The sequence below is a fragment of the Rhynchophorus ferrugineus genome, unplaced genomic scaffold (assembly GCF_030347505.1).
Source record: "Rhynchophorus ferrugineus isolate W39M unplaced genomic scaffold, kcgeb_rfMv2 rfM2, whole genome shotgun sequence".
Taxonomy (NCBI): Eukaryota; Metazoa; Arthropoda; class Insecta; order Coleoptera; family Curculionidae; genus Rhynchophorus; species Rhynchophorus ferrugineus.
In genome coordinates this window covers 34,637,451-34,651,066 of record NW_027472581.1, presented here as the reverse complement: position 1 = coordinate 34,651,066, position 13,616 = coordinate 34,637,451, and the positions used below count along the sequence as shown (strand labels likewise).

At 31.1% G+C, this 13,616-nt stretch overlaps 1 protein-coding gene across 1 annotated transcript in view; it reads right to left on the bottom strand.

Moving 5' to 3' along the window:
* Positions 1-13,616, bottom strand: part of jeb (low-density lipoprotein receptor domain-containing jelly belly protein) — a 187,797-nt gene that overhangs the window by 11,048 nt on the left and 163,133 nt on the right. The window contains exon 2 of the mRNA XM_076397350.1: positions 12,218-12,378. Coding sequence (XP_076253465.1) covers positions 12,218-12,378 — 161 coding nt within the window. The remainder of the gene's footprint in view (positions 1-12,217; positions 12,379-13,616) is intronic.

Below are 13,616 nucleotides of genomic sequence, written 5' to 3'. Positions count from 1 at the left end.
TATTAATAGCCCTGATGACGGACGCGTTGTAATAATTTTTATGCGATTTCGTAGAAGCTTTTCCAACAAATTGTAGATGGTTCAATTAAATAATAGTGTTTTATTTTTGCCATTCGTCTAATGGGCGTAGCGTGTCAAGAGAGTCATTCTAAAAATAATAGCGGTGACTTACAGCGTTACATCGCCATCAATAAATGAAATAAAAGAAATAATAGGGTAAATATATTTGATGTATGGTATCATTCTTTGTTTGTGTATAGAGTAATTTGGCCCGATCGATAATACGTGTTATCAGGTTGTTTTTCTGTTATTTTTCATATTTTGAAACATAATTTGTTAGTTACTGTCACATTATTTCACTCATCTTGTTTTCTATCGGTTAGTTTTGAAGAAAATGGAATTAACCACATAAGCTCGTCGACCTACATAATATAAAATATCATATGATAGGCTGAGTAAGTTGCTAGAACCGAACAGTTACTGTAGATGTTTATTGAATAGTCCGGCGACAATAGAACTAATTAAACTACGCATTGTTGCAAAAAAGGCAAACCATATCAAGTAACAGACGCACAGTCACCCCCTTGCTTAAGAACACTTGGTCATGTGTTACATTGAGAAAGAAACAGCGTGTCAGCTCGAATGGGAAGTTCTGTCAGAACCACTATACTCAGTTGAGCAAATTCAACTATGCATTGGTGCCAAAAAGATCAGCAATAGCAAGAAACAGCATTCAGCTTACCCGCCGGATGTAGCGCTTTTTGGTTACCACTTGATTGTTTCGCTTGTAATGTAATTTAATCGCCTTTAAAGTGAAAATATAACCAGAATGTATAGAAGCATCTAATATAATAAACAATTTTCCATAATCCAAGATTCAATAAACGCCTCAAAGACTTGAAATACTTTATTGTTGCGATAGACGCGGGTTCGAATCCTGCTGGGACATTGTCTTATATTTGTGTTTGTGATTGTGTAACATTTGTGACTGTGAGGCAAGAGTGCAAAATCTGACAAGGAAAATGATCTTAGTCACGCCAGTAACCAGGCATAGAAAAATGAAACCTAGAATCCTCAGATTTAAAAGCGTGACTTTAAAACAATTAGTTATAAGTTAGTTTAGATAACTTTTTCTTAGAGAAAATGTTGCTGCAATTCTTGAATTTTCATAGCATGTTTGTGTAACCAGTAATGTTGGCAAATTCTAGGTTTTTATTTCAGTTTGACCGTAATTTCAATTCCTGTCCAATTCGGTTTGAAATTAAACTGGTCTAATTTCTGAAGAATCTCATCCGGAATTATATGATCTAGCTTAGAGTGATTTATTGTGTTTTAGTTAGAAGTCTCATTAGAATCAAATGTCTAGAATAAAGTGTTTAAACTCAAAAAATCTGAAAGTTAGTTCATTATGGACGCAAAAGACATAATTTTCTCATTTTGATGATTTTCATAAGGTCCATTAACTTTTTAGGTACATATATATGCAATTGGCGAGTTATAAATATTTATATATATATATATATATATATATATATATATATATATATATATATATATAAATACCTTTTCAACTTTGTAGACATGTCTAATGTGAAGAAGATTTGTTTTTGTAAATTAAATATCTGTGTTAAAAAATGGAACTCCGAAATGGATAGGCAGCTGTTGTGATATTTAGCTTTGGTGTAGCAAAACAAATAAAAGATGGTTATCCGTTTTATAAAATTACCGTCGACTAGTGGTATTGAGAGAAAAAAAAACTGATAATATTAGGTAATGCTCCAATTGCGACAGATTTTTATTAAGTGATTCCCCCTACGAAGCCTATAACAAACTCGGATCGTTCCTTTTTTCCACCATTAAGGCAAATCCCGGCCTCATCGTAGGACATTCGGAAATAAAACGAGAAATAAAAGGAATAAAAGAGCAGCCGGCATATAACGCAAATAAAGAACAATAAACTTTCCTCTCTAATTAAGTCCCTTCATCAAACCGGACAGATAGTAAAAATAACAGGAGTTATCGTACAGATAATTCAGGGCGTGTTATTAAAAGCAGATTTAATGACGATGTGACACGGCAACTTCATATTTGCTTGATGTCTTTGGGTGCATCGATATGCTATCTTTTCATATTGTAGAAGTTATTACTATGATCAAAAAAAGTTAATCATTATAAGGTCAAAAACTTTTTAATTGAAGATGTTATTGATTTCTAATTAAAATTAGTGTAAACTTACACATTAATTAACAGGTTAATTGAAAAGTTCCCGGCCTGACACATAGATGGTGCTGCCAGAATGTAACCCATATGTTTTTTAGTTAGCCCTAACCCTCAAAAGATTCGTGTATAAATTTGACAGCTGTCGGATCATTAGTCTGTGAATCAAAGCATTTTGAGTGAAGCAACTTCTGTTATTGTGAAGAAAATGTATAAAGAGGAATTTCGTGTGTTGATATAATATTTCTTTTTGAAGGGAAAAAATACAGTTGACGCAAAAACTCGGCTTGATGTCGAGTTTTCGAACACTGGTCCAGGAAAATCAACCCTCAAGGATTGGTATACTAATTTCAGACGTGGTGAAAGGAGCATTGAAGACGGTGAACGCAATGGAGGCCGAAAAGAGGTTGTTATCGACGAAAACATTAAAAAAACCACAAAATTATTTTGAATTAACGTAAATTGAAATTGAATGAAATAGCAGACACTAAATATTTCAACTGAACGTGTACATAATATCATTGACGAATATAAGAAAGGGAATTATAAAACTCACCAATTTGATCAATACAGCATTTATATTAAAACATGTCCCAGACATTTGGAAGATGGCGGAAATTATGTTCCCAAAACCAGTCACCAAACGAAATAATATATACCTATATTACTGCTGCCAGTAATATCTAAGGTTTTTGAAAAACTTCTGTTGAAAAGAATAAAACCGATCAAAGAGAGAAAAAACCTAATACCAACAGACTAGTTTGAGTTTATTAACAAGCACTCAACATTTGACCAGGTCCACAGAATAACAAATGTTATTGAAAAAGCTTACGAAAGTAAAAAAAGTATTATAGCTGTCGGAAATAATAGTGAAGAAGCCTCACGAAAATTATAACAGGCAATTGACAATATAAATAATTGGACACAAGCTTGGAAAATAAAAATTAAAGAAATAAATATGTACATATGCAGTTCACCTATAAACAGACCGTACAAGCACCAATAACGCTAAATATCTCGGAATGAATCTCGATGCAAAACTTCGCCTGAAGGAACAGAAAAATTATGGGGATGATCTGCTGGGTAATTTAACAAATCCTTAGAAAATATAAAAGGGCGCAATATTATCGTTGAAATTGTTTTGTTTTCAGTAAGCATAATTTTTAACTGGAAGTAACATTTCCATTCAATACATGGCTTCATTTTTATTGTCAATTAATCGAGGTAGCTTACGATATTATTACTAATATTATTTCCATTGATTAAATACATATATTTAAATTTTTACACCGATAGAAATCGTATTGTTTATAACAGTTTACAGTTGCATAATTAAAAACAACTACTTTTGGCCCCCCAAAACTTGACAAACCTTTTGAAAAAATTAATAGAGTTAAAAGAAAAAAAACTATTTAAAATAAATTGCATTTCTCACATTTCCTCAGTTAGTTACATTAGTTTGAACCAGAATAATTAATTCACTTAAAATGTTACAATGTTTCAGAAATTTGCATGTGGCCTTGTCAGAGTATAATTAATTATCCTTTTACCTATTAGCTATCGATTGTTACTGGGTTCATAATCGATGCGCTTATGATGGGCATATTGTTCGAGCGAATCCGCCTGTCAACCAGACGGAACGAGCTGATACCTGTTGGAATTGTGATTAAAGGAGATGTGCAAATACCACGCCTCTGTTCTCGCATCGGCACAGTATTTAAACATCAATAATTTTAAATACGAAATAATAGTTCGAATAAAACATTGTTTATTGTCAGTGAGTCATTTTAATTAGACGAATAATTAGATATAGCAGTAACGATGGTAATAAAATAAGTGAAAAAGAAATGAGGATAAGTTTATATAATTAATAATTCAAGAGTAATTAACGACCCTCCTTTTTATTAAACCAAGAAGAAAGTGAAAGATCCTAAAAGATGATAATTGGTAGGTTTTATCAACAGTTCGTCCTAAATAGGTGCATCGCTACTTAATTATAATCATTAACGTTTACAAATTAAATTTTGAAAATCCTTATAAAATATTCGTTAGGCTTTTAGCACACCGACAAATTATATATTTAATATAGCCAATATTGATTTTGTCGAACTAATTTCCACCCTTTGTATATTTCTATAGATTATCGGTTATAGTATCAAAGTGCCAATGATGATTTTAATTACAAGAAATTGTCATGTTATATATGTGCTGTAAATAAGCTCTATGCACCGGGTGCTAAAATGGGCGATTATGATTATTTTGGATGTGCAATTAATTAAGAGTGCCCTATGGGATTTTCTACGACTTATATACATTTTCTTGGTGAAAGAGGAATTACATACAGTGTATCCAGAATAACAGTAAACTCACGTCATCAAGATATCGACGCCTGAAATTCGTAAATTCTTTTTAAAACCAGAGTATTTTTTGTTCTCATTTTATTGTGGTTAAAAATAAATATTCTTTGGGGCGTCGAAATATGTAATCGAATCAGTCTACATAATTTGACTGGTTGTTAAATATCTGCAAAATTCTCCAAATATTAGTGACAATAATTAAAAAGGCTTGTTTTCATATATTTCAAATCGCTGCCTTGTATTGGTGATTACTTCTAATAATCAGTTGCTTCGAACAGGAAAAAGATAATGCGGGTTCCCTCTTACCAGTAAAGTGCCTTAGAGAGGTAAGTATTGATATTATTTAATATAAAGTTGCTGCAGTTTTATTGGAAATATAACGTGTTACAGCTGCACTGAATATTAGTATGGGTACTGTGACTAAAATGTCTTAAGAAACGAAAGCCAATATAATGTTTGATTAATCGAAAAGAAAACGTCCACATACAAAGTGGGTAACGAATCAAGATCACTCGGATGTTAGCACTATTCGAGATTATATTTAAGAAATGAATACCATTAGTGAGAAGCTTTTTCGATATATACATAATTTGACACAATTATGTCAGGGAAAACTGCCAGTCTGCGAAATATACATAGAAAACATAGAAAACAAAAACAAATTTTGAAGATACATATTAAAGAGTGAATTATTTCAAACTGTTACTCCGTAAATACAAATGAAATGTTGAATGCGTCTTATGTAATTTGCGTTTTTTGGAAATGCCCTGAAAGGCCTGAAAACATGTACTGTAGACCAAATGGCTGCACAATATGGCCGCAGGGTATTACACCTTTTTTTGCCTATCACTTCATATTAAAAGAAAATAATTGCTACAATGGGCATGCAAGTCGACAAGGATATAAAAGCAAGAACTGTTTTCATATCGGGAAAGAAGCATTATTTACAATAACATCTTTAGTTAGTTAGTTAGAAACTAACAGTTAAGTTATTGACTTGTATAATGACTCAAAAAGTGACAGTGATTGAATTAAACATTCGGGATGTGGAATTATGATACAAAGCTGATAATTAGCAAGACAGTGTGATGAGAAACTGTAGATAATCATACTGTAGTGTGTGAAATATTTCTGTGTATAGATACACATATGTAATTGTTCAGAATATACATGAGCATTAGGTTACAAGTACGTTTGGGCGAATGCAGTTAGTAAATCTAATTTTATGAAAAAAATGTACACAGTTAGTAACATAACAAATTAAGGAGAAGTAAAATGATATCAATGACTTGACAAGAAAAAACAGAAACGAAGGAAACAACAACTAAACATAAGAAGGTAAACATGGTTTCTGTTGAAAGTTAAATGCACTACTTGGGTATACAAGTGTTATTTATGGTGATTAGGTCACCAGCTCATATTGACTATCATAGATGTACTAAATATGTTGGACTAGCTGTAATAATTAAAGACTGTTAAAGAGTTAGGTCTTGGTATGAACAAATTTTGATAGGATAACTTTTGGATTAAAGACATTTTCTGGAAAATATTTAAATAAGACAAAAACTATTCCCTTCAAAATATGTCCGTTTAATTTACTGAAGCCTATACCACTAAAAATATTTCAATTTCGGACACATCTGTCATCAAAATCGCACGCATCACATTTCCATATTTCCTTTAATCCTGATCACGACAGGTTTTATCCTATTTCGTCTAGTTTACATTTGGATTTGCTCGGCAAAACAACGTGCCCGTGCTAACCGCATCAATTATGGAAGGAATAACGATCAGCCGACAATAACAATACTCACACAGAGACCATAATGGCTGAAAGGTTAATTAATTCGCATACATTTCGACGAAACCATACGTAAATATACGAGCATGAGTAGAAACATGAGAACGGGGGAGACGGGGAAGGTTGACAGAACGGGGAAACAATGATATAGGCCCTGTCATCCCTCTGCTGTCACCTTTAAACCCCATCCTGCATGGAATATAACGTTAATCAAGAAATGGGATTTATTAATTAGAGCCGTATTACGTTGGAAACATCGGACAAGACGGTAACAGAATTATTTGCCGAATAGTGAATTAATATTTGTGTTTTTTGACGATATCTGTTACAAAAAATGGGTAAAGGTTAAAGGTTAATTATGAAATAAAATTCCGAGTCGATATTAATTACACGGCTATATTAAAACAATAACAAATAATTTCGAAATAATTACTTGCTGTTATTAAATAATAAAATATTAATGAAATCCCCGCAGTTATAAAAATAAAAATAGAAATAATTAATTTTGAATTAGTTTTTTTTTGTAATATATTTCGAATTATTTATTTAATGCTATCAAAATATATTAGGGATAAATAGGAAATGGAATTAATGGACCAAGAATTTTGCTGGAAGTAATGTTTTTTTGTTAATATTGTAGTATTTTGTAATTTCCGATATATAATTACATTTAAACTCCTCATAAAAAGTTGTTCTATAAATCGCCTTAATTCTGTTTTATTTTAATTTCATCATCAATAGTTGGTTGCAAATACGGATTAACAAAGAATAACGGCTATAACAGCACTCATAGAAACAATTTAAAAGTTTTTACCGGAACTTAAAGCAACACAATATGTTGGTTGTTTAGTAGATTGATATTCAGTTTTTTTTTGTAAAAGGAGTTTGGTTGGTAAACTTTTCACATCTTAATATAGATTAGATATTAATATTATTAATATTAATTATAAATATATTAATTGATATGATTAAGCGTTTCATATATATTATAGTATAACTTAATATAGATTATATAGATAGATAAATAATACAGTTTTCTGGAATATCAGAATTAGAGTGACTGAATTCACAATTTCTTTGTGTCTTTTTCCTATTCGTTTACACTAAAAATATCCACTAGAACTGAATAATACCTGAATGAAAAAGGATATTTGTGATAGAGTATATCAGGAACAATAATTTACAAAAAAAAAATGTGAGAAAAAAAAAAGAGCAAAGGAAGCTAAAAAAGGAAAACCTAGGCAATTAATAAAAATAGAGTAGATAATAATTTAAAATTCTAAATTACTAAATAAATTTAAGAACTGGTGAAGTAGTAGCTCCTATAGATTACAAAAAAAATGTACTAAAATAATACAAAATAATGGCAGTTTTTCCTGATATATTATGGGTAAATTATATCAAAAAAATTATAGTATGAACCTTGGATTAAATATTTACATGGAAAATGGAATAATGAAATAGAAGTGATGACACAAGTAATGCAAGTAAGACAAGAAGAAATTATAGAATAACTAGACTGAAATATGACGAAAATAACAACGAAGACAAGTTCAAGTATGTAATGAAAAACAGAATTGTTTAAATAAACAATTATGGGACTTTAAAATAAATGAAGCTATAGAAATATAAAATAAATCTACAACAACATTTAAAACAAAGAAGGAGAATAACGGAGGAGAAAAAAATATGAATTCTGAACATGGATGGTTAAAATAGGATAACAAGAATGAGGAGAATATAACATCAGATGAAGCTCAAGGATGTTAAAAAGAAACAAACGTTAAACATAAATGACTGAGTATACTTCCTAAAAAAAAGAATATATAGTAAATAGAATAACGGACAAATAAAAATACTAATATAATAGGCAATATACCAGAATATAAAAATAACAAGAATTGAAAATGGAAACGGAAACAACTGAAAAAATTGGTTATGATATTAAAAAAATTACACAAAATTTACTGCAATTTCAAAATTGTTGCTGCAACTCAGCAAGTATCTGCAGACTGGATGAATACATTAATGTCACTTTAACAAATTTCACAATAAATGTCACTGTGACAAATAGACATCAGTTGCAATCAGATATATATTTAAAAAACTCGTGGAAGCTTATTGCAGTCATCTACTAATTGTGGCTATATTCTATGCTCTATATACCATTCTCAAATCCACATAAATACACATAAAAAAATTCGTAAAAATTGGACGAGCCGTTCAGGAGGGCTTCAATTACATACACATGGACGGAAAAGTTAAACATCTGGGAATTGATCTGGAAGTGTAAACAATTTGAGCATAAACTAAACCAGACCTATTGGCTCATAAGGTGTAATTTAAATTATCCTTAGATACCATGGTATTGTTCTATAAGTCAACTTTCAGATCTATAAGTATGGTATCGCACTATGGGGTACTACTAGCAAATCCGAGATATCCATTATTCAGAGGTTCCAAAATTAAGTTTTGTGGGTCATCGTTGACGTCCTATATTACGTCAGTAACAAACTAGTTCAGTACGATATACCACTGGAAACCATGACGAGTGTGAAGTTTTTACAAAGTGTCAGTGTAAAGTACTCTGAAAGAGTGTCAGTGCACTCGAAAGCATTCGCCAAACAATTATATGTGTGCGATATCAGTGAAGTACATAGTCTAAAATATTTACCACCATCTGATCTAATTAATGGAAACATAAAACTTTTTAAAATAACATAGGTGAGCAATTAAATTAAATACAAGTTTATAAGTTTGTACAGGCGATCACTTATTGGACCGATCTTCTATATGTCATTTTATAATATAAATCCCGTTAAATACTTATTGCCCATTGGGCAGATCGTGAAATGCTAAGAGGGTAATTAAAAAAAAAAGATTAATGATGCACATGAAATACACAATACAAAAGGTAATCTTTTGGCAAGAAGTTTTCGAACAACTTCGAGAACAACAACCCATAGTTGAGAACAGCGGCAAGTCGCCGTCGGTTCATGCAACCTACCTATAAAAAGACATCTGATAACCGTACTGAATTACAACGACTGTAAACTCGGCTACGATGTTATATTTTTAATTTATCAGGTATCGCGCGCGCTAACGAAAATAACGTCGTGCAGTTAGTACCCGCCCCATCGTGCCGTAATTTTAATAGAGAGAAGAAAAAAAAACTAAATTAATATTATTAGACCTTCGTTCCCTCTACGTCGTGTCGTAATGGGTTTTGTAGCGGGAAACTTTCAATGGTTCGTGCTTGTTTTGCGAAATGTAAAAAAGATAAATATAAACTTGAATGGAACGTTCTCGGAATTCAAACTGGTGATTTTTGTCTAACAATCCTTTTTTGTCTAGAAACTTGAAACGCTACAAGATGAGAAAGTTTTCGCCTCGTTAGAAAAATATGTATTAAGTTTAAAAAGAAGTATTGTGTATTTTTTCCACTGATTAGGATCGAACATCTTTTGTAGATATTTCAATATGAGAAATCTTTATCAGTAATATTTAACCTTTAATTGAAAATTGCTGTAACATAATGTAATGAACTTTTGAAATACATGGCACTACTCTAAAATACTCTTGACAGCAACTACCCTCATGCTCATTTCATAGGTCCAATATTTTCTGCTAATTGCTCATATATTCGTTCGCTATTCAAACAATTGGCGCAGCTTCTTTTAGATTTAACTACAATCGTATCGTCTAGTGACACAAACGATTCCAATGTTGACTACACCGACTGGGTTCTTACTGAGTTCCTTTAGATGGATTAAGTTTTTGCACAAAATCTTAACTCTAATATACCTCTTTATTTAAGTCCTCTATTTGTCTCACATATGTCTTAAAGTATAATTTTTTATTTTATATACTATATATTTTATTATATGTGTTGAGTAAAAAGTTATTTTAATTTTTTTAATGTGATTTTTTGAAGTGATTTTTTATATGCATTTCAAAAACTAATCAATCATATATGTGCCCTTTTGATCAATAGGAGAATTTTTTCTCAACTCAGCTTAATACTACTTGTATAGTTTTATAGATAATGGAACATATTGTAATCCGAGAGGGCAAGATCGGGGCTACATATCAATGTTGCTATGACCACACATACTATACAATGATATAAAAATGTGTATGGTCCAGTGTTGTTATGGTGGAAGTCTACGCCTTTTTAACATATTACAATGGCATTAGCTTCAGGTAGAGGAGAGTTGAATTAATGGTTTGATCAGGTTTGAGCATCTGATGATGATCCCTTTTAGTATATTGGGAATGCCAGAATTGAGATTTTTTAGGTACATAGTCCAAGTAAATGTTACGGAGCCGCTTTATGCCGAGTTATTGAGTCGAGTCAAAGTTTCACCACAAGAGTATGTCGGTCTATCTCGATATAATTAATTTCATAAATTCCTACAAAAATTAGTCCACCTTCAATATCAATATTTTCGAAGCAAAAGTGAGTAAATTAGTTCTGATACTACAGTTTATTTAATCATTTATGACCATAAACATCAAACACTTTTCGACGAACCTTTTGTTGATATTTTCTGTTTTTGGAAGCAAAATATTATGAAAATGACTTGATGAATGAAATGGTTTCCGATAGAATATCCATTTTTAAATAAAATTAAGGAAACTGCATATAAGTAGAGTTGGGCTTCATTGGATAAGCATTATTAGAAATATGTGCCTTTAAATCATCTATTTAGAATCACATAAATTCTCTTTAGCCAACCTTACAATTATATATATATATATATATACATATATATATATATATATATATATATATATATATATATATATATATATATATATATATATATATATATATATATATAGATATAAACGTAATTATTAAAATTCTAGTCATTTAATATACACTGTGAGAAGTTGCCAAATAAATTTAATCCATGAAACACTATTTAAATAAAGCATTTTTAAATAAAATAATTTTTTTTATTGATGGCCTTAGGATAATTAGTTAACTTACATACGAAATGGAATCGAAATCAATAAGTGATGACTTTGTCGAACTTAAAAGCTTTATAAAATAAAACCCAAGTTAACACTTTATGGAGAGATCCGTAAAAATAAAAAATAGGGCTGATCTCGAGTGACGTTAATAACATAATATTAACTTAATTTGATATTTTGATATTTGATGACGGAGGCGTGGAGGATGAGTCAAATTGTTGCCGTTATTAGCTTTAAAATAATTCTTATTAAGCTGGTCGAAAGTTGGCTACTCTTTAGCTAATATTAATACTTTAAGTATACTTTGGGAAAATAAAATATAAAGGAATTGCTAGCTCTCATAAAATGGTTCAAACAAGGCATTTTTAATTTTTAAGAAAATACATTAGTTTATTTGTCGCACATTCCTGATATAATATTCAATATCAAAATTATATAATTTTTATTGAGGGTAAGGGATCGACTGTGGAAAAAAAATTAATGTTTTGAAGACGTCTAAATACTTTGAGGTTAATAAGATGAATTTGGTATAGTCTAAATCAGATATCACAAATCACGGGATTTTGAAAATTATGACTAGTAGAACGTATATTATTATAATGATTATTATTTCAATTAGTATAAATACTCAATTCATGTCGCTGTCATTCATAGTCGCTTGAGCAACTAGTGATTGTTAGCTAATTAGCTCACATAATGTTGTATTATTCTAATTGATAATCATATATAACATATAAAAATGGGACTCATCTTGTATTTCGAGTATTTGGTTTAAATATTCTTTTGCTATAGGCCTTTTAATTATTGCAGACATAATAATCTGTAATTAATGCAACAATAAACTGACTAATTAAAAGCTTACCGTTTTGTAAAACATGCATGCTTGTCTGTCCTCGTCTTCTGCAGATGGACAGTCGATAAAACCGTCGCAAAGGACGTGGTCGTCTATGCAGTGGTAGCGTCCTTGTCTGTCTGGTGTGGGACATGCGAATCTTTCCATCCCATCTGCTGCAGGCGGACATTCTATAATAAAAGCAATAGATTCAATAAGTAAGCTATAGAATCACTATATAATACATGGAAGATTATATGGTAGATATAACACATAACATATATATTTTGTTATATAACCTTAATATAGATTTTTAATAGGAGAATCATCACAAAAAGTAGTGAAGAAATTAAACCTACACTGTTACGCCAATATTACAATAAATGGTATCACAACCAGGCAGGTATATGTGCCATAATGTAAAAAAATCATACTGTCTGCTTAAAGTAAAAAAAAACTAAAGGTTGATTCATGGTTGTATGTTGTAGTATGAGCTGATGAATTGCCTCCATTTTTGAGAATATTAACAAGGTAATTTTAACACAATGGGCTGAAAAGTCCAGGACGTAAAAAAGAAAATATATTTTAATATTGTTTAAAATTGGCTTTATTCATCACCGTAATCTCCATCAAGAGCCACACAATCATTCCAGCGCCGCTTTAACAATTCAATATTACTTTTGTACAGTGATGTAACAGGTCAATTGAAAAGTCCCCTGCCTACCATAGTAAAACACATATTTTGGCAAAATTGGTTTTTTTTATTCTACATAATTCCCTTCAAGGGTGATTATAGCGACCCTCCAACTTTTCGATGCCATTTTTAGAGTACGATTTGTTTTTTGCAAATAGGCATCAGTTTTGTCGATCACCTCTTCATTCGACAAAAATGTATTCCCAGCTAGCATTCTTTTAAGATCTGAGAACAGGAAATAGTCACAGGGGGCCAGATCTGGAGAATACGGTGGATGAGGAAGCAATTCGAAGCCCAATAGTCGCTGTTGATGGTCCTTCCTTTTTCAAGGTAGTCAATGAAAATTATTCTATGCGCATCTCAAAAGACAGACGCCATAACTTTGCCGGCCTCTTTTGGGCGTTCACTGCGTTCACCGTCTTCGGTGATCATTTCACCACGTCTAAACTTAGCATACCAATCCTTGATGTTTGATTTTCCTGGAGCAGTGTCCGGAAACTCGGCATCAAGCCAAGTTTTTGCTTAAACCGTATTTTTTCCCTTCAAAAAGCAATATTTCGAAATTCGCGAAGATTCTTTTTATCCATTTTTTTCACAATAACAAATGTTGCTTCACTTAAAATGCTACAACTCACAAAATAATGATCCGACAGCTGTCAAATTTATACACGCATCTTTTGAAGCTTAGTGCTAATTAAAAAACATATGGATTTAATTCTAGTAGCGCTATGTATG